Raw genomic sequence first — 22,344 nt, 5'->3', positions numbered from 1 at the left:
ACAATTGCTCATAATAATCTTCTAGGACATTCTGAGCCTGTTCCTTTGTTTTGTGTTCTTGTCTTTTTTTTAACTGCTTTGTGCCTTGTGTCATTGCTAACAAGTGTGGAAGGAATATATAAATACAACCAAATTTGGAAAATTAGCACATTATATCCACTCCAGTCATTTTTCTCCAATGTAAATCACTGCACAAGGCACAAGATAATCAAGACTGAGCACCATTGTTCTTTCTATAGCCTGACCTTAATATTAAATCCTATGACTGGTGAGTCAGTTTCTGTCTGGTATTTTGACATTTGCCTCTCACTAATCATTCTGCACAATTCCATTAAAAATAGTATATATTAAAGCAGAGAAATTACTTCTAGAATCAGTTTCTAGGTTCGCAGTCCAAAACAGCATTGCAACAGGGGAAAAGTTCTACTGGCATTTCAATGGTTGAGACTGAGCTAATTAATTGCTGGAATATTTAGTGCATATCATTCCTCAGTACACACTATATGATGCCCCACACTATAGCTGGATACTATAGGATATAGGATACTTTAAAAAGGAAAGGTCTGTGCCATCATTTCTCTGGTGGTCAGAAGCCCAGCCAGCTATGTGCTCACCTTGAAAAGAGCAGCATGATTTATGGAAATTTTAGATTTGAGTAGAATTTACATGGTTTCGCAGCCAAATGCTTGATTTTGTTCCCGGCTGAAGCCAATGGAATTATTGCCATTGATCTCAAGGTGAACAGGGCTGGACCCAAAATTAAAGATTAAGACAATACCCAAGTTTCTCTTGAGGGTTCCTTGATTCCAGTTTGAACTTTCTCAATATCTAGTGCAGCTGCACAAACCCAAGAACTCCCAACACCTCCCTAGGACCAGAGCTAATTACATTCCCAGGGTTGAGTTAGCACTTGTTAAAAGAATAATTGAGGAAATATGGGGCAAGATCTCATCCATGGACACCCATTTTCCAGCAAAATGCAAGCATATAGGGTCTACAAGCACTTTATTTCATCTGTTTAGAGACAAAGTTGTAAATACCTATATTCTGTGTAATACCACAGCAATAAATGCACTTTTCCAGAAAGTGGGAAAGGCATCCAGGGTTATGTAAGCCTGGGAGGTCCAAGCACACAACTCCTGCCTGTCCCATCCACCAGGCTCTGGGCTCAGTGACATCCCCCCTGTGTCCCCCTGAAGCCAGGCCACTCTGCCACCATGGGTCTGGCTCTCATTTTCTATCCAACCCTTTCCAACAACTTTCAAACCAGGTAGCCCATCTCAATCCAAGACACAGTACCACAGATGCAATCTAGAGAAGGACAGAGCACACCTCTGTTCCTAATACTATATTTTCCAGAGAGCACCTGCTCCCCTGAATGCCCATCTGTCTTCACCCACTAATGCTGGCAGCCCATAGCACCACTGCCCTGCCTTTCCCTTCCTCTCTGGTGATTTCTATTTAACTTGGGACCTGAAGTGGGGGGTACTGATTCTGTCTATGGAACATTCCCGTGGATTACAAGGGCTTGTTTTGTCAATATGTATTTCTTTTACCCTCCTGCTATGTGGGAAAATTCTTCATACAAGCCTCAGTAATCCTTTCCTGATCAGAGTGTCATTCAGATCACGTTACACTGGACAATTAGGCTTCACTTACAGTGTTGTTACTTTGCTACATGATGATTTTTTCTTTTAATGGAGACAGTAATTTTAGAGTGTTTAGAAGTTCAATTACATCAATGATGACATTTTTCCTTTCCTATCTCCTGGGTAGGCTTGGCATAAGCAACAGAAACCAAGCCTCATATTGATAACTACACTGAAATCTCATCTCTCCTCTTTCTAAAATTGTTGCTTTATTTATATCCATTAGGCTCAAAGTTTTTGACAGAATGATGTTCTTAATTTCAGGGGCATTTCAGTCTTCTTCTTGAAGTGGCAAAAAAAAACCACCACAGTGTAAACAATGTTCTATCTTAAAGATACAAAAACTTGACAATCAAAACAATTTCGAACTGCAACTTGCTCTGACTGAAAATTCACTATACGTTTACTTGGCTCTACTCCAAGATTTAAAATAGTGAAAAACTAGCACCTAATCTTTTGACTACATAAAAGCAATTTTCCCCTTTCTCCCTTTACCAAGACTAGTGATGGCTGGGATTCTTCATCTCTTTTTTTCAATCATGCTTTAGTACAAATCTAAATGTTTTATTTTTCCCTATTTCTGGAGAAGTGGCCAGTACACGTTTCCTGATACAAATACTCCCAGATTACCAAAAAATGAGGATCCAGATGCAGTTTTAGCAAATTTGCCTAAAATCTGCTCTGCTCCAAGAAAAGGTTCCATTGGACAAAAAAACTTCAGAAAGTAGAGTGTAGTAGAGACTTTTGTTTCCTCTCTAGCGAAAATTTATGCTTGTTTTGAAAAGGCTCAAATAGAAATATTTATCCAAAAGCTAAATATTTGTATTTCTGGCAAAAATAGTTTGACTTTTGATGAAAAATAGAATTTTCCACAAAGGTGTGTACTCTGTATAGAAAACTACTTTTTTCTGTCTAAAAATAAAAAAAAAAATCCAGCTATTGATTTTCTGTAGAACAGTGATTTTTCAGAAAATTTGGAGAAGGACTATATATGACAAAGTAGGATAGGGACTTGGGAAAGACGTAGAGAAAATCACAGTCTATTGTTTGTGCACAGAGCCACAGAAAAATCCTTTCAACTGGCTGATCATGTTCTATCTTGGCAAAAAAAATTCTTTGTCTTTGCTGTTAAAATATTTGTCCAGAACAGGCATCTGGATATGAATCTGCACATTTACTCTCACCTAGCTTAATCCACCCTTTTTTCTGCCAAATTTCCTTTAGTCTACATAGTTCCTTTTCTGATGACATATTTAATATCAATTTACATTTTCACCAGCAATTGCACCAAACATTCTCTTAAGTGCTTAGGTCTTCATTAATATATCATTTATCTGCTGAATTCATCTTTCTTGACTACAGATTGCTAAATTTACATGCAGTGCTTTGGATAAGACCCGACCAGACCTCTGTGTGTTACCTGACCTCATTCATTGCTTTTTAACTCTACAAATCTCTGTCTCATGTGTCCTGAGATCACACTTATTTTTCACAGCCATGTCACATTAATACTCATATTTGCCACACACTGACTGCATACACAGGACTTCCTGCTATTGCCCTTTAGCTTATGGTAGTAATATTTATTTGTTGGTTTTAGCATGACATTACATCTTGCTTTATTAAATTTCCAGCTACTTTTTAGGACTTCATTTTCAGGTGATCCAGTTCTGGATAGTGCTTACTACTGGCAGCACCTTGAATCAGCAGCAAATTTTATTTTGTTAAAAATGAAAATAATTACTGAAAGGAATAAAACAGGACCCTGGCCTGATCTCTGAGGAACTTTACTGCTATTTCCCTTTTTTCTCCTATTTATACATCAGCATTATTAGTCAGGCTTATTTAATCACTTTTTAACCAAATTGATATTTCATTAAGTTAAGCTCCATCAATTCAACTAGCAATTTCTATGGCAGCATATCAAACACATTACTGACAGCTATCCAGAACAAATCTAATGACTTATCTTCATATACAAAGACATTTTCTTACTTTTTCTCAGTAAAGTATCATCTCTTGGTATATGAGAGGATACCTCCCTTTAATAAACACTACTTGTATTTTATTTTTCATTTATTTTCTCTTCTGCATTTCCTCATCTATTCTTCTAAAGCCTTTAATGCCACTTTATCAGTTAATTTCTTCTGTAGGTTTTGTGTTTTATCTCTACCGTTTTTTGGGAAGATCTACCCTTTACTTTGAATTTTAAAAAAAATATAAATAAAACCAAACATACTAACTAACCATTACAAAACGCCTAAAACTAATGAGAGAATTTTCATGTTTTCATGTCCAGTAAACTCTCAATAAAAAGCACTGACCAAATCCGTAGCTTTGAAACAAATGAGTTAAAATGACATTAGCCAAGTACTTTTCATTATGCCAAATACCCGACTTCTTTATTTTAAATTTAACCTATAAATTTAAAAGATCAAATACTACTTCACCTACACATGTAAATGTAACTGAATGCCTATTAGTTTAATGAGTATAATAAGGATCTGAGTATAATGGAAATCAGAAAAATTGGATACCCTGGCCAAGAAATTGAAGGAGTTCATTATACTAAAGGGATCACTCTTGCTCTTTTGAAATTACATAGAAGTCTTCTAAATTTGAAAGAGTGGAAGAATAAAATTGCACACTTTACACTAAGTACTGTAGACTACATTCTGTGTCTTCAGTGAACGGCATCCCTGTGCCATTTTCTGACTGAAGATTTCATAGTTATAGACCTCACTTTAAGCAGTGCTGAACTTAAAAAACCAGACAGAAAAGTGTCTTTGTTTTCACTGAATTTCTTTGTATTTGTGATCTGCAGAAACATCTTTTTGTAGCCAAGCCACTTGCACATTACAGAAAGACAATTCCAGAGGGTTCTCCATATGCCTGTCGCTGGCTGGGAATCTCTGCGTTGGGGTGCTGATATTGGCAAACTGCAACTCCACAGGCCTCTGCCAAAAAGTGTTTTGTGGAGCAGTTTGAGCCTCACCACTACAAGATGCACCCTCAGCTACATCATAAAGGTACTCTTCATGGCCAGACACAGCTGGACCCTGTTGGGGATGCTCAGAGGGAGGAGAATGAAAAAGCTGAGGTGAAACACTTGGAGACAGCTTTTCCTTAGAAAATTCTGTGTGGTGTTCCTTCTCTGCTTAGAAAACAACACAGGGTTCAAGAGATTAGGAGCACATAATATTATTGGTAATGGTGACAAAATTTTAGAACTTCTGAACACCATCTGGATCTTCAGATAAAACACAGAGAACCTGAATTTCATTTTCTCCTCTTACTGCAGCTACAGTGTTTGATGCTGGAGAGTTGGACAGAAGCATCACTGTGCTGCTTCTCAAAAGACGGTGCTGCAGGCAAACATCCCCTGGAGGGTGTCCCAGGTCTGAAATGCCACTGTCACAAGGAGGACACATACTGTTTGCCTCACTCAGACCTGCAACTGTCTTTGTTGTATTCTGTCTGATCATTGAGGGAGGCTTAGCAAGATCAAGACACTAAAATTTTGCAGAACTTTAATTTTCTCCAGTATAAAAGATCCAAACTGCACATACATTAGTCGCAATCTTTCTTTCTTGGAAACCATTTCTAAAATCTACTTCCAAGGCTGATGGAATCTTTCCTTAAATAGTTGGGCTGCAGGAAAAAATACCCAAACAAACAACAAAATGCAGGATGACAGTAGAGAATGCCTTTGGGAGATTTAGGAATATCTGATGAAGACCTAGTGTCTTTGAAAAGTGTGAACACCTAGGAGGAGCACTCCTTTGGCAATGAAACTTAGTGCAGCATTCCACACAAACTCTATGCAGTCTGGAAAGCAGGGCACAAAACACTAGAAACAGCTTGAGCAGCTCAAGAGACAGACACGCCTGCAAGGCACGTTGTTCAGGATGGCTTGTACACATGCTTTGAGGGAAACCCTTCAAAACTTTTCATGCAGTTTAGGTATTTCTGACAACTCTATGTTATGTGAGCAATAATTGTTAGACGACTGAACAAAATAAAACTCTTTAAAAAATGAAAGCAATGGATTTGGAGACTTTATACACAGAACATGGAGATTTGTGAGTAAAATACAAATTTTCAAAGCATCTTGAACTCCATAAACGATTTAAATAAGAATTGAGCTCAAAGGAGATCGGTGTCATTACTTCAGTATGGAAACTCTAAATCAGCCATTTACTGCCAGCACTGTATTAGAGCATTCCAAACAGACAGATGGCCAGGCAGCAAGTAATTGTTACTTACAGCTCTACTGGCATGTACCTTTGCTCAGCAGGCAGATTCTTCCAACAGCTGGAACTGAGGAAAAGCTTTTGGGTCCTGAATGCATTGTGAGAGCAGAGAACTTGCTGTACCTTGGCACTGCCTGCCACTGGGTCCATTGCCCATCACTGAACTTTCTATTTCCACTTTTACTGCCCTCTGAGGAGCACCCAGGCTCAGCTGATCCAAAATATTATTTGTTTCTGTCAAAAGGCATTTACTTCTCTACCACCTCTATTGTGATGAATTTCTGTCCATGTTTTGACTCCATTCTCTCTGTGTGTTTGCAGTCCTGTGCTTCATGGATATCTCCACAAAATTTTTCCTTTTGATTTGACAGTCCCTTCTTTGAAATGTCATCAAATCGACTCTGTCTAAATTTATACGACTCATTTGTTCTTTCATAAACCTATCTGTTCTTTGCTGATTAAGAACCTCAGTCTCATTTGTATTTACCTCTATATATCAACAGCTGTTCTGTTTCATTCTTGTTCTTTTTTTCCCTTCTACATCCATTGTAAGAGAGTGCTGAACTGTGATATGTTTAAGTTAAAAGAACTTGAACCATGATTTCTGGACTTCATCCATCAAGAATTTTTTTTCTTCTTAGGGAAAAATAAGCACTTAGCTATATACAAACAAAAATATTAGTATTTTGTGCATCACCTTCATCTGCTGTCTCTTTCATGTCAGAGTCACTGAGAACAGCAACAGAGGAAAGGGTTGAGAAATAACTGATGATATTTCTTTTCACCTAAAAATGTTGATTCATTGAAAACAAAACATCACAAAATCTGACTGTGTACAATCTTCTGATAGAACAGATGTAAGTTTCAAAATTTCTTTGCTAGTTCTAGAATATGTGGACTATTAATATTTGAGATATTAGTTTCTGTCATTCCACAGAAGGAATAATGATGACAGTTCCCAAGACTGTTTCTACACAGAACGTTAACAGCAATTTGTTAATTGGTTTCCCAGGCTACTCAGCTTCAACAGCCTAATGAATTATTTGCTCGAAGAATTAAACACTGGGGTTTGGTGTCTGGCAACTCTGGTGTCCTCAGCTGCTGGGGCAGCCCAGCTGGGGCACAGCCTGCCTGGTGGCTCCTCTGCACAGGGACTGCCCTGGGGTTTATTGCTGGTGACCCTGATGAGCCTTGGCATGTATTAATTCCACTCATGAGAACGACTGCTCTCTTAGCGGGATGCCAGTCATCACAAAGGGGAAGAAAGGACTTCTAAAGAGACACTACTGGAAGGATTTTCCAAAGCCTTGCAGTAGTGATAAAACATCATCTACTTGTGAATGATAAAAGAAATGGTTTTGAGGTTGTGATTTGGGAAAGACTGATAGCTCTTAAGATATTGTGAGGAGCAGATCCAGGCTGCCTGTGTCAACCAAGAGCTTGAAGAGGAATCTCGGACACCGGTTTCAGGAAATCAGAGGGGTTGCACTGTGCAATTCTCCATGTCTAGGAGTTTTGACCTGAGAGCTTGCCCAGGAAGATCAGAGCTAATGGCATAACCAATCTCCTCTGCAAACCAGCTGTGTCAGTAGATGCAATGGCCCTTTAGTCCATCTGTCACACACAGATCAAAGTCAATCCAAAGAGGTACGCTTTCCTGCTATAATGAGAATACTTACAATATACCATCCTACAAGTTTTTCTTTCTACATTAATGTTTCCCTCTGCTCTCAGCATGCAGGTTGTAATACTGTTAATTAGTTTGTAGTATTTCTTTTTTATTATACCAAAGATGCTATAATTAGGTATTTATTCTTAATATATGAAAATAATTTTGCATACACATTAAAAAATTAAAATTCTCTTTAGCTTTTCTCATAGAAGTATCCTTGCTTTGCTTGTAGCTGGTTATTTTGGGGGTCTATTTAGGAGAGTTTTATGTTGCCTCCTCAGTCCCTTTTAGTACATATACATACATTACAACACATATTAAGTCAATGGACAGGCAACTGTAATATATCCCCATTCTCTGCTAAAAGCAAATATATAAATGCTTCTTTTTCTATAACACAAGGTGTGTGCTAACACGTCACTTAACTGTATATTTTCTATGCCTTGTGAGACAAAACTTAGATCCATGCCTGGTGTAAGCTGCCAGGGAATAACATGGAGTTGCCTTAAACTCTTGGTTCTCTGTTGAGAACTCAGAAAAAAAAAAAAGAGTTGTGGGGAAGAAAGATACAGCTGTTGCTCTACACAGTGGTAAAACGGGCCCTGCCAGGGATCACTTCACTCGTCCCTCAAGTTTTTCGTGCGTGCCTGGCTTGAGGGGTCTGTGTTTGATGATCTTACTGGTTTCATGGGCAAAAAGCACCCCGGTGCGGGCACCGATGCCCTGCCAGGGCTGGCACCCAGGCTCCCTAGGCGAGGAAAGGGTACTCCGGCACCCGGGAGCGCGCAGCGAGGGGTAAGAAGCACGCAGTGCCCGGCAGCAGCCCGGGGGTGGCGGGGGGCACCTGCGGTGGGCGGGGGGCGTCCCGGCTCGGGGCAGCGGCTCGCAGCTCTGATGGGGGGAGCGGCGGCGGCAGCGAGAGGGAGGAGGAGAAAAGGAAGGCGAGGAGAGGGGCTGGGGAGACACGGGCGGGCGGACAGGAGCCGGGGGCTAGAGGAGGAGCTCCGCGCAGAGCGGCGGCGGGCACGGCCGCGGTCGGGCCGGGAGCTGAGGCGTCGGAGCGGGGCGGGCGCGGGAGCCGGCAGCGGCGGGGGAGCCGGCAGCGGCCCCGGGCCCTATGGTGCCGGGCGGGACCCGGAGCCCGCTCCCCGCCTTCCACCGGGGCCCGCGGGGCGCCTGCGAGCGGGCACCAGGCGGGCATGAGGACCCTGCCCGTCCTCCTGCTCTCGCTCTGCTGGAGCCTGGTAAGTCTCACACTCAGCCCGCCCCGGGCACAGCCCGCCCTGGAGCACCGCGGGCCGGGCTGAGCGCTCGGCTCGTACCTGCGGAGCCCGTGCGGAGCCCTGCGGAGCCCTGCGGCCGCTCCCGCAGCTCGGCGGGGCGGGCGCTCGGCGCGGCAGGTGCGGGGCCCCGCGCACAGCCCCGCCACGGCGCTGCCGCTCTCCGCCGGCCGCCGGCCGAGAACGCGACGGCAGCCCCGCCGGGACCCCCGGCGCTCCCCCTGCGCTCCCCCTGCGCACCCCGCCGGGACCCCCCTGCGCTCCCCCTGCGCTCCCCGCCGGGACCCCCGGGCGCTCCCCCTGCGCTCCCCGCCGGGACCCCCGGGCGCTCCCCGTGCGCTCCCCGCCGGGACCCCCGGGCGCTCCCCCTGCGCACCCCGCCGGGACCCCCGGCGCTCCCCGTGCGCTCCCCCTGCGCTCCCCGCCGGGACCCCCGGGCGCTCCCCCTGCGCTCCCCGCCGGGACCCCCGGGCGCTCCCCCTGCGCTCCCCGCCGGGACCCCCGGCACTCCCCGCCGGGACCCCCGGCGCTCCCCGTGCGCTCCCCGCCGGGACCCCCGGCGCTCCCCCTGCGCTCCCTGCCGCATCCCACGGACACGGTCCCAGCCCGCGGAGCCGCCGCTTGATCGCCGCGGTTTTCCCCGCAGCCGGTGGACACCGCTTGTTTGCGAGGAGTTTTCACGGAGCGCCGCCCGGGAGCGGTCCAGAGGCCACTAACCACCGTCGTGGGGGGAGAAGCCCCATATTCACAACTGCTCTGTAATATGTACAATGGGATTGAGATGTACAAAGTAGTCAGAATATTGAAGTCTTCTTTAGGGCGCCTGCTTTTATCATCTTTATATTTTCAGGCGTTTCTCAAATAGTTTGTAAAAGTCAGTTACATTGATGGAAATACGATACACACAAAAAAACTTAAGCCTTTTAAATGTTTTTGCTACTGTGTGTAACACTAGAAGTCGGGAAACCATTCTGAAGGTCAGTGCAAGCTGCTTGTTAGAGGAAATGTTTATTCATCAAATTGTTGGTCTAGATGCTTCAGAAATTGTTAAGCTGCTTAAAATGCAGAGAAACTCCTGAGCTGGATTTCCAGCTCGGTGTGCACCTTTACATGCGGTTCTGTATTCACCAGTGACTAAGGATAACCTACCACTGGTTAAGCAGAGGGAAATATGGATGAGCACAAGTCCTAAAGAGTGGTGAGTGCCCTCAAAATTTTGATATGTTTCGGGAGGTGGTCAGAGTCACATCGTCTGGAACACTAAATCTCTTTAGCTTTGTGAAATCCCTCTGAATGAACTGGATGTATTAGAACATAGTATAGTACAGATTATAGTATTAGAACTGGATGTATAGTACAGTTTAGCATGTAGCCCAGCTGTGAAAAGTAATATGCTGCCTTTGGGTAGTAATGAATTTTTAACAAAACTTTACTATTAATCACTGATATTTCAGAAGTGTCAGAAAGAGAAGTTGTTCACTCATCAGGCTTCTTAATTGCAGTAGCTATTTGGACTTATCCTTCATTTAGTTAACTTTTTTATTTATTGAACCTTCCTTTCCAAGACCCAGTAATTGTAATACTTCTTGATGAGTAGGAAATCCACTGTCAGTTACTGAGTGTTTGCACTTGGAAATGAAAAGTAGACAAAAATTAGTTTTATGAAAGGGAAGTGCTATTAAAAAACATTATGTACGCATGGGACTTTTATTTTACATGGCCACTATCTGCAAAAAGGATTATACATACCAAAATGTAGATATTTTCAGTATAATGCTGAACTTTAAATTACAAATTCTAGAAATCCTCATTTATGTTAAATATGTGTCTTTGAAAGGAAAAGAATGCACTTGTATAATTTCAATACTCAACATAGAGAAAAGACATGGAAAGGGAAGTCAGGTTCTGATGCTGCAGACAGTGAAATGAGACATATGGAGAAGAGACAGATTTTTGTGAGTTTTCATAACAGCCCCTGCTGTTATGCTTATGGCTCTTGCACTGTATTTTTAAAAGCTGTGCAAGTGGTTTGTCCACAAAAAGACTGCAGCATCATCGGGTTCTCAGTCCTAACTCTGGATCCGAGGTTCTGGGCCCAGAATCACAACTTAATTAATTATAAACATTTTTTTAAAACTGCTGTGTCATGCATCAGATATCATTACCAGATTGTGTTATTAAATGTCTCCTAAAATATGTGAAAGACAGAAACTTGGAGAGAGACCACCTTTTTCTTGGTAATTACAAGTGTGAGGTGTGAGGATGACTGAAATGCTGCATATTCCCGCTTTATTTATTTAAGATGTGATTTCATTTGAGCTTATCAAACTGTCCCACCAGCTCCATTGATGTTTCCAGCTTTTCCATTTGTCACCTCCTGCAGTAATTTCTCCCATGCAGTCTCTTTCAGACTCCATGTGTTTCTCAGTACGGCTCTGACTGCCTCTGAATTCAGCTGACCCCAGTACAATTTTCCAGGGTCTCATTTCTCTCTCCAGTACTGCTGCATTCCTGTTTCTTCCTGTGGACATATATAAACTTTTCTGAAAACCAAAGAACTGAGGGCAGGGCTTTGAACCAGTAAAGACTTTAGTGCTTTAATTTTTTAAAAGTGGGGTTTTCTTCCTGTGTAGAATTTGCTTGAATCAACTAATCATGATCTGGGGCCTTCAGGAGATAAAACATACATGGTGGAAAAGGGTGGGAGAAAACCAGAATTTACCATGTCAAAGAGAATGAAGTTTGATCAATTTTCATGTTCTGTGATTTGTATTAAACTTTCAGCTCCCTAGCTTACTACAAAAGGGGAAAAGAGCAAATGTATCTACTCTCCTTTTTCAGTTTCAGCTCAGAGATTTTCTGGAGAAAAAGATCTGGTGGCACAATATTGAGGAATGCATTAGAAAGTTAAATAAATGCTACAGGAAGAAGCCAGTAGATTGTTTCAACATTTTGTTCTGAAAAGTCAATGTGTGAGAAGCTAAAATGGGTTGAGTGTGCCTAGCTTGGGTGAAACGCGTGCCAGTTAAAGTTGTGGATTTCGTTATTGGTAGTTGCATTCTTCATGAAGCATTTTCATTCTAGTTTCAAGACATTAAGACATTCAATTAACAACCCATTTGTTAATTTGACACAGGTGAATGGTGTCCATCCAGAATGCAGATTTCAGCTGGAGATTCACAAAGAGGAAACCAGGTGCATGGAACTTCTAAAGAATGCAAAGCCAGTGGACTACAAGGGTAAGAAACCTGTAATGTAGAGATAACTGGTGTACTGAAGATTTTCTCTCTTTACCTTCATTGTGATTGCAGTTTCTGTAGTTGTTTGAACCGTGCTTGGGATTTTATGGTTTTTAGAATTTATGCAATTTTTCATTAAATTTACTGCTGCAGCAAGCATGTTGGTGAGAGGTTTGCAGGTGCTAAGAATGCCCTGGCTGGGACACCAGCTGGGAGCAAACACATTCTTATGTGCTGAGAAGTTGTTGTAACATTTTCTGACTGGCAGAGCAGCTGTGATGACAGGACCAGCAGGAAGAGCAAATCTGAGGGAAAGCTCAAATCTGGATCCAAGCATCTCTCCCTAGCTATGGCTGAGAGCAAAGTGCTAGTGGCAGGAAGGATCTCTGGGTTTCCCAAGTGTGCAATGTTTCAGACTGAAGGCCAGATTCACACCTAGAGGAACATGGAGTCATGCAAAGGGAAAACTGGACACTCATGTTATGCCCAAAACCTCAACTCTCTCTGTCACTTTATTCTTTTCATTTTCTTTCTGCATGAAAGACAAATATATAGCTAGTGATACAGCAAACTGTAATTTAGTGGAAGGAAGAATAGTAGATGTAGAGGTTTTTGTTACATTTTTGGGCTTGGGGTTTGTTTGGTGTGGGTGTTTTGGTGGGATGTTGTTTTTTTGAGTTTTTAGATTTTATTAGATTTCCTTCCTACATTTTCATGGGAGGAGAAGAAAAGTTTATGGAAAAATAACACTTGTAAGTTGAAGCTGCTGTTAAAGCCATTTGTTCAGCAAGTGGAATAAAAAGGTGACAGATAAATTCAGATTGTCAATACGTGGTTTATTTGGGCTTTTTGTGTCCATTTTGTTTTGAATACACCCTGATGACTGACTGTGGGACCTCAGAGACCTGCCATCTGCATGAGTCTCAGCTTATGATGCTTGTTCCACCTCTCTTTAATTTAAATGTGTAACTTTCTCAGTGCACATCTAATACTAATTTGTATAAAAAAATTCAAAGGGTCATCAACAGTTTGTATTCTGATTTCTCCATTTTATTAATCAAGATCAGTAATTTAAAAAAATGTAAAATATTACTGGAATAATCTAAATTTAAGGCTTTTATTTATATATGAGTGGTAAAGAAAGATGACTGTTACATAAATAATACTAGTGTAAAGCCACATGGAGAAATAATTAGTAGGCCAGCTTAATGAATTAAATCATGAACCAATAAATTCCTTGTTAGCTGTTACATGGCTTTGAAAGTAAAGCTTCCCTCAAGATACACTTTTGTAATCCAGATGCTGGACTACTCCAAAGGTATCTTTGTGCTTTACACCTGTTTTATTTTGGGTTCCCAGAGGAAGAAAGAAGTTTGCTGTCAGTATTTTCTTCCCAGCCTCTTTTCACTGGGAAAAGGGTGCCTCCTGAAGTAAAACTGCTGTGAAAGAAAACTTGTATCTTGGAAGGACACAGGATGATGTTGATTCAAACCTGCAGACAGTGGCAAAAGAGCAGTGAAAGAATTTAGAATATTTTTTGAATGCCCATCTGAAAATAAAGGAATATTTCATTTTGTTGGACACTGGAATAAAGCCCCTGCTTTATGAAAACTGCATGTTTAATAGTACAGGAGAATTTGTTCTATGCTTTCTGTTACAGATACCCTCACCAAGAACCTCCAGTGAGTAGCCTATGTTAAATATATGCATTTACATTTACAAAAATAGACATTCTCTGTGTGCCCTTGTTTTCCTAGTAGGCTCTCTGTAATCATCCAAAGAAGTAAGGACTCTTTTGAACAGCAATACTCTGACTGCTGAAAAAGTAGAATTACTAAAGAAAATTGACAAGCTGGAACTAATCCAAATTGTAGCTCCACGTGTAACTTGTAATACATTTGGAACATAATTCTTTACAATAAATTCCCAAATGCTATTCCACTTTTTCTTGAATGTGGAAGATGGTTGTACTTGTCATACTTTTCTAGCTTTAGTGTGTGCTATCTGACTTACAAAAGCTGTTAATGAAATCTTCTGAAGGAGCTGTCTTGATCTTGAAAATAAGGGTTCCCTGAGCTTTTCCACAGAAGGCTTGGACTGCCATTATCAGAATCAGTGGGAATCTTTTCATTTATTCATTGGGCATCTGGGAAACCTTTGCACCTTTATGCCACATGGTCCAGAATTTGGCTGGCATGCACAGCTTCTGAATTCTGGAGGATCCAAATTGAGTGGGACAAGGAGTTTCTTCTTTGAACTAGATGACAATTTTGTATTAAATATCTGTCGTCACAGGTCCCTGGCCAGGTAATAATTAGCATTGACTCCATGATTCTGAGAAGCCTGATCAATTTATTTATTATTCTATCCTTATTAGGAAACCCACTACTTTTATAGACAGTTACAATACAGCTGGACCTAATTGGTCCTCCAGTCCAAACACCATCATCACCATTGCTAATTAAGAAACCACCCTTTAATAAAAAAATCTTCATAACACATTCCACATGTTCACAGCAACAGGTGCACCAAGTGAAGATAAGAATTGTTTATCATTCTTTGATCTTCTCACAGCCTTCCCCAGGATAATGCCTGGGAAAGTTGTGCCTGTTTCTCTCTGTGGCCAGAGGGCTGCTGCTATGAATATCTTATCTCATCTTCTCAGCTCCCAGTTAGGGAGGCAAAAATGAAACATTTAAGGGTTATTTGGGTTTCTTTGACATGATAAAATGATCTTACACCTGAGCTGTCTCAAGACATGGGCTGAAGAATTTTGCTGAATAATTTTTGCATTGCACCTAAAATCACTGACTATGAAGTCTATAAAGCACTTCATGGCTTAATAAAACAGTGGTGTGTTTGGCAAAGAAACATTTTATAAAGACAGCATAAGCATCCTTTGAACAATGCTAAGGATATGCTGAAACCAAGGGACTGAGTTGGTCTAAATTCTGTTCATTTGCCAATGTCAAACTCTGAGACACCCAAACCACTTGCTTTGCACCCTTTGGGGGATTTTCAGGCATTAGCACATACTTTTCCATTAGTGGACAGCATTACACTCCATTTAGGGGAGAAGTCACTCTCCAAACTCCTGTGGCAGTGCTTTCCTCTCTGTAGTGCTCTTTAGAACATCTGGTTGTTTATTTTATGAAGACTGCATTAGCTTCTATCCACATTTGTTGTCTTCTTTCCTCCCATAATTTGGTCCCTGAGATGTGGATGCACCTTAGCTGGAAGCCTAGGAGAGGTTCTTCTATCTTTAGGCACATTTCTTTATTTTTGAAAGGCAGATGAATTGCATTCTAACTAGCTCATAATAGCTACAGATTTTTGAGGTCTATATGGAAAAAAAAAACAGATTTGTTTTTTATCAGCTACCAATGGCTCGTCTTCTAACAAAAAAAAAAAAAATAAGTTCCCAGGAAGAGTGATTTAAAATACGTAAAAATTGTCCTTCTGCAAATTTCTGCCTTTATAGAGTTTTTAGAATTTTTCCTTATAAAGTAACTAGCTCATTTCTCTTTATCTTCAAGTGAAAAAATGAAATCTTGTGGTCCAAAATGTTAAAACTCAGAAGATTTTTTAACACGGCACTACAACAAAAAGTTCTAAAAAATATTTCATTATGAAAAGAAGTTTAGGGACTTTTGTTTCATTTTGGACTGAGTGGCTGCACAGTTAAATGTGTGTTTTCAGATTTTAATTTCCAAAATATGTTTTTGTTAGACCCATATGTCAGACAACATTTCTAATTCTAGATATGACTTTTTAACTTTAAGAAAGGGATGTAGACAAAAAGAAAAATGGCTTTGGAAAGAATTTCATAAACCTCTCAAAGAGAAGCTTCATAATGCAGCTTGTAATAGGAAATTAAAAGAGACAAGATGCCAAAATGATGCTCTCAGTTATTCTTAAGTTTAAAGAAAGAGGGACCAATATTGCTGTGTAATCCAATCTCCTGAATTGCACTGTCAATAGAATTTTCCTCAGTGATTCCAGCACTGAGTTCATGATCTTGTGGGTGAAACAGAGCTCTTCAGAACAGTGGGATGAACATCCCAGTGTCAGACCCATGGCAAGCCGCCCAGAAGTTAAATATCTGACTAGCTTACCTGTTAAGGTTGTTTTTACAGGAAGAAAGGTGCATATTTTGCATTTACACGCCCCCACACCTTTGTGTATAATACACACCCCTCTCTCTTTAGCTACACCAACGTGATCCCTCTACCCCCCACGTCAGTAAAGAGGAGACTGACACAAAGCCAGGTGAGGCCTTTCTTCTGCTACATGAACAGGAATCTCCTCAAGGTTCTCCCTTTCTTATGCTCCCTGTCTCATCAAGGTCTTGCATCAGGTTTTGTTTAGTTTTGAAGCTATTTTCTCTGTAAAATTAATCAGACTGCAGTAGTGCTGGCAGTCCTCTGAAGTAGCATTCAAAGCAGAATTAAATGAGATGGTGGGGTCATGGAACTTCTTATATGCAGCACCAGTAACTCTTGGAAGCACAGCTTCAGCTTCCTTAAATCTCTGTGCTGCTGCTTTTGCAGGTGTAGTGCATGTACATTGCTACTTTTTAGTTCACATTTTTTTTTCTTTTTTTTTTTTCTTTTTTTTTTCTTTTTTTTTTTTATGTTTTGGCTTTCACTGATCAAAGTGTCATCATTAATGACACCACATAAATCTGACCCTTATGGTATTGACAATGTCTGGGCTTTGTGGAAACTGTTCTTAAATATCTGAGGGCAGATATTTATGTCTTTTAAGGAGGCTTGGTGAGAAAGGTGAGAAAGCTTGAATGAAATGAGTTGCCTACTGGAAAGTAATTTACTGTAAATAAAATGATGAAGACCAAGAAAATGTCCTGATCAGCTTCATTCAAAAATCTCACATAATAAAATTTATTAAGAGTGACAATAACAAACCCTTTTGGAAAGTAAGAGAAGCACCAGATGCCCAAAATTATTTTGAAGACATGAAATTTCTGCTCTACCCAAATTTAAATAGAAATTTGGCGGTAGATACTAATATATGGCATTTGTAGCCCTGAAGAAGGAAAATGCACATCCATAAGTGAATTTATTGTGTTTTCAGGAAGATTCTGAAGGAAATACTGCCCAGCATAGTCTTGCACTTCAGTCCTGATAAGGACAGCTGTGGTCATGGTAGCATATTCTCCATCACATCCAAAGTGAAATACTACAAAGAAGGAATTTTGAGTACCAAAACACTGAAAGAGCTTCAGCTAATACAACAAATAGCACACGGGTTAGACATAATACGTACTAGCAGAAATATGCGGTCCTACTTCTTAATAGAGACATTTATGTTTTGTGGTAGGGTTTATATGAACAGGAGATTGATTTTTAATGGTAATTTTCAAGAATGTACAGCATGTCAGAACTGGGGCAACATAAAGATGAAGGTACCTCTTACAGCATTGGCTATATACACATTAATATATTTGCATAAGAATAGAAAAGAATGTTCTTATGGTAAGATCATCATGATGTTCAGTCAAAAAAATAAATTATCTTGTCTTCAAAGGACATTTTGAGTAATTGGAAAGCAGGATTTACCTGGAAAATTCGGATGAAAATTTGTTTTCTTTTTTGAGAAGGATTTTTTCCAAAGTTTTAGCTGGCAACTTCCATATTTCCCCACAGTACCCTAAAAATATGTAAATTTCATTAAGTACAAGCTAGCCAATAGATTTTTGATTGTCCAAAGAGAAACTGTTATTCAAAAGGGAAACAAGACTTTTCTTCTGGAGCATTTAATTTCACTAAAATCCAGAAATCCCTTGGAAATCTTGGAAACCATATTTTTGCCATTCCTGATAGTAGAACTGGCTTTCGAAGAACCCACAAACTTCAAATATTTTAGGTTAATATGAAATAAACTCTATTGTTTTCATCATTCTGTTTAAACTAGTCCAACCTGATGTATACTGTAGAATTTCACATTTCTGTTTGCAGTTGTTGACCAGAAATGAAGAATTTTTACACTGGAGTTTCCTCAGTGTTTCTGAGTAATTGGGGCTGCTCCTAGACCCCAGTGTGGGCAGTGTTTGTGTTGTCACAGGACTGCAGGCAGGCAGAGGGCTTTGGGCAGCCAGGATCTGCAGCTCCTTCCCCTTGGCTCATGGCAGCTCCAGCCCCAGGCAGGTGTCACCTCCCTGGGACAGGGACATCAGCCTGCAGAGGAGAGCCAGGACCCAGCACAGGCACCAGGGCTGCCAGAGCCCTGGGATGGCTGGGCAGGGCTGCAGTGCAGGGAGGGGGAGAGGAAGGCACAGGCTCTGAGGAGGATGAAGGCAGCTGCAGCCCCATCCTGTGGGAACTCAAAATGTCTCTCAGACATTTTTAGAGGTTCCAGGCCTTGGTCAGAGGCTTTCTAGACCCCGGCAGGCAGCTGGAAACAGCTGTGATTTTGAGTTTGAGCTATGGAATGAGTTACTAAGTTTGTAAGTGGAACAAGCAGTCAAAAAAGGTTAGATAATATAGTAAAAGTAGTTACAAAACAGAGGGGAAATTTTTTTTTAGCATTGTACAGGGGAGTTTTAACACTTGTACAGGGGAGTTTTTACTTTATACATGGGGGTCAGAAGTTCTAAGATGGAGGAAAGTGGGCTGATCCTGTTCTTCCTCCTTCTTCTTCCTTGCCTCCATGTTCTTGGTGATGTTGGCACTCACAGATTGGTTTAGAGTAGAAAAGCACTTTGTAATATAGGTAGTAGGTATTAGAGGAAAACTATAAACATGTAATACGTAATATATCATATAAAAGACAGCAGCAGCCCTGGGCGGGGGGAGAAAAAAAGAAGACAGCAGACAGAGAGGATGTCAGGGTGTGTGTGTCTCTGCCCAGGCCACTGACCAAGCAGCTGCAGCCCAAGAAGACAATCTTTTAGATAACTAACAATAAACTGCCTTGAGACCAAACAGCAAGAGCCTGTGCAGTTTTTCATTGGAAGCAAGGGTTAGAGGAAGAATTTCACCACCGCGTGGGACCCCAGAGTAAGGCCAAAGTTCTGTTTGTGCTCTTAGAGCCCTGGCAAAAGCAAGTGGGAAATACCCTCAGTGAGGCAGCATGGGGCAATAGCCTTTTTTGGGACTGTCTCATTCCTATTCCCACTCTAAGCTGTTCTGCTTGCTCCCAGTTTGCTACTTGGGCAGCACCTCCTTTTCGTTTCTTTTTTATCACTTATGTGAAAATGCAGAAGGAATGTCAGTCCATATATGTTCATAATTCCCATGCGACCTAAGTTCCATGCTGTGGCACACAGACCTGCAGTCCAGAAATCATTGCCCATAAGAGGTGAGATGGCTCCTGCTCTGCCAAGTACAAAAATCAAAACATTGAAAAATAAACCCTAGGCTAGCTGTCGACTTTCTGACTCATTTTCAAAGCACTCTGTTGGTGGTTTTTTTTTTTTTTTTCATATTTTATGCATGCGTAGACAGTTTTGAAAAATGCTAAACGTCTTTTGGAAGTGACAATTTTTAAGTCCAAATACAAACTGCCACCTAGTGGTTATATATATTTATAAAAGGTGTCTATAAACAAAATTCTCCAGCACAAGCCCCAGTGTTTCATGTCTTTATAGACAAAGAAGCACACGTAGGTAAGTGAACTTGCTGCTCAAAGACTGGATCTCAAAAAGCAGGATGATGAATGTGGTGGCAGCACTTATGTAAGCTGAAGAAAATGGGAAACAAAATGTTGTTTATAGTCTGTTATGTTTCCTTTAATTATGAAGTATCTGCAAATGCATGACAAGCATTAAAGACCAAACATTCAAATAAAGTAAGTGATCTCACTGAAAGCTGACAACAGCATCTGCAGCATCCTCTGGAGGAGCAGGAGAAGAGACTTTTGGGCGAGTCGCTGAGCAAAGGTTTTCAGGGAAGTTTGGTTGTTTCCTTGGATGTCCTGTGAAGAACACATCAAAGAAATAAATGGTGCAGATGAAGACATTGAAAAGGGATCGTTCTATACAGGCTGCAGGACTGTTCTTCTTCACACCACAGAATCAGGGATCAAGAACCATCTTTCTTTCTTCCTTTGCTCATTTTGTTAACAGCTGTTAATGGCTTAACCCCAGAGATCAACCCAGACCCTCACAAGCACTCTCTCATCAGCAGGACTGGGGAGAGAATTGGGAAGGTAAAAGCTGGAAACTTTTGTGTTGAGCAAAGGACAGCTTAACAGGGAAAGCAAAAACCCACTGCTCAGCACAAATCCAAAACACAGCCCTGTATTAGCAGTTGTGAAGAAAATTAACTCTATCCCAGCCAGAACCAGCCGAATAGTTAAAGAAAAGGCTAAAGAATATAATAATAGAGATGCAGAAAAAGTTGAGGAGCTAACACAAATCTAAGCTGAACTGACTTTTTATGTGTGCGTATCAAAGTGAAAGGGCAAAAACACTCAACACTTGAGAAATTATTGAAGCATGGTGAAAACATGGAGACTAAATCTAATAATGAACATAAAAGAAAAAAATATGTACATTAAAGTACGTCTGGGTACTTAGAATACTTTAAAAATAACATAAATAAAAATTACAGACATTATAGGAAATAAACATTGGAGCAATTAAAGTTTCACCTTAAAAGTGAGCTACAGAAAGAAATAGAAAGCTAACTATAGAAAGTATAATTTTACTGGTAAAATTGTTATCAGAACTAGAATGTAAAAGCTTATTTAAACCTAAAAATATGAATATTTTTTACCTGACTTAATATCCTTCAGAGACAGTAGGAAGCAGGTCTATATATGTGAGAGATGGGTAAAATTTCCAAAAATGAGACCTTAAATAATGATTTTATGAGTGATGCACTGATGGATGACAGTCGAGAAATCCTAACACTGAATGAATTAATGTCTGGACAGAGAATTGTAGAGTAGAGAGGAGACTACCAAGTTGGATCGAGTTAGATACCCTATGTAGGGAAACAGAAACATTTAACATAGCATTTACCACACCTTCACTTCTCAGCAAAGTGGGAAGCATAGACTAAAATAAAGCACATAAAGCACCATAGACTGCTTTGTGGTGGCTGGAAAGAAACAGGCAATCGTCGGGAGCAATTAATCTGGCCTAATTTCATGTGTTTTAAGGTGAAGTCAAGTTACTTGTATCCCACCTCTGCATAAGGATATGTTTTCCTAAGAGAAAAAGAAGATATATGAATGCAATATTGTTAAAAATCTGCAGTAATTGGAAGAAGGGAGAAGTGAGGGAAGGTGTGATTTGAAAGCCCAGAAGGTGCATTGCTGGTTAGTTGTAATTCTAGCAGTAATTACACCAGTAATACCATTTCAGCATTCAGACTAGACCAGTTTTCAGATGCCCACTGTAGTCATTCAGTGACTATGAATGCCTCCAGGACATTTCAGCAGTTTTCTCAGATGTCCTGTACCATTATCAATAAGCCCATAGATATACATAAACTGAGGCTTAATGTTCTTGGAGTTCTGGTGACAGCCACTTCAGTTTCACTCACATGATTTGTGATACATTTAAATGTAGTCTACATGTGGGAAATACGTCTTTGGTGTTACTTCATCCATTTGATTTGAGGGATCTGAAATGCTACCACTCTCTCCTGGGCCATAGATGCCTGTAAAGTCCTAAATACTGAGGAAAAATAAAGGAAAAAAACATTAGTGACTTGTAATGTTTTGAACATCAGAAGCTTATATAATGAGTTCCTTCCAGCAAGCTTTGAGATGTGATAAATTGTCTTGATTAATTTTGGTAGCAAATGGACTTTAACTTCAATTTTTCTATATAGCATTCCATGCAATTGAGGCTTGAATAAGATTTTCAAGTGTTTTCTGTGGAAAACATAGCAAGGGAGCTCTGAAGTCCATACTGTTCAGCTGCCTGTTTGGCAAAACCTTAGCCCAGTCAATATACAGCAGCATAGGAAAAATTTATAAAGGCCTCTGAGTTGCTTGCAAATTACTGTAACAAGCCCAGCATTTTACAGAGAGTGGAGTAAACAAAAGGGAAAATTTCAGAAAGTCCTCAGCTTCCATGGGTGTGCATGAACAGTTTCATGACTCATCTTGGCTCTCACTGTTAGTAGAAATGGCATTGAAATAAAAATGTCTGAGGTCTTACAAGATGATAATTATTCTTGTGTACTCCAGGGCTTGTTTATGCTGGCTCAGGCGGTCCATCAATCAAAGCCAAAATAATTTAATTTTGTCACTGTAGTTCTGAGTGCTGGCAGATGA

General features: G+C 40.6%; 1 protein-coding gene across 2 annotated transcripts in view; it reads left to right on the top strand.

Annotated features, from left to right (window-relative positions):
- The first annotated feature begins 8,663 nt into the window (after positions 1–8,663).
- VIPR2 (vasoactive intestinal peptide receptor 2) overlaps positions 8,664–22,344 on the top strand; it is a 45,953-nt gene continuing 32,272 nt past the window's right edge. The window contains exons 1-2 of one of the 2 annotated variants that reach the window (XM_021526532.4): positions 8,664–8,818; positions 11,991–12,093. In XM_021526532.4, the coding sequence (XP_021382207.1) occupies positions 8,774–8,818; positions 11,991–12,093 (148 nt within the window). In that variant the 5' untranslated portion in view covers positions 8,664–8,773. Of the gene's footprint in view, positions 8,819–10,009; positions 10,053–11,990; positions 12,094–22,344 lie in introns of those variants that run through there. The other variant, XM_021526533.4, reaches the window with a different exon arrangement.

This window comes from Lonchura striata, chromosome 2, assembly GCF_050655825.1.
Source record: "Lonchura striata isolate lonStrDom1 chromosome 2, ASM5065582v1, whole genome shotgun sequence".
Classification (NCBI taxonomy): Eukaryota; Metazoa; Chordata; class Aves; order Passeriformes; family Estrildidae; genus Lonchura; species Lonchura striata.
Note: the sequence above shows the minus strand (reverse complement) of the source record. Positions and strands in the feature narration are given on the sequence as shown.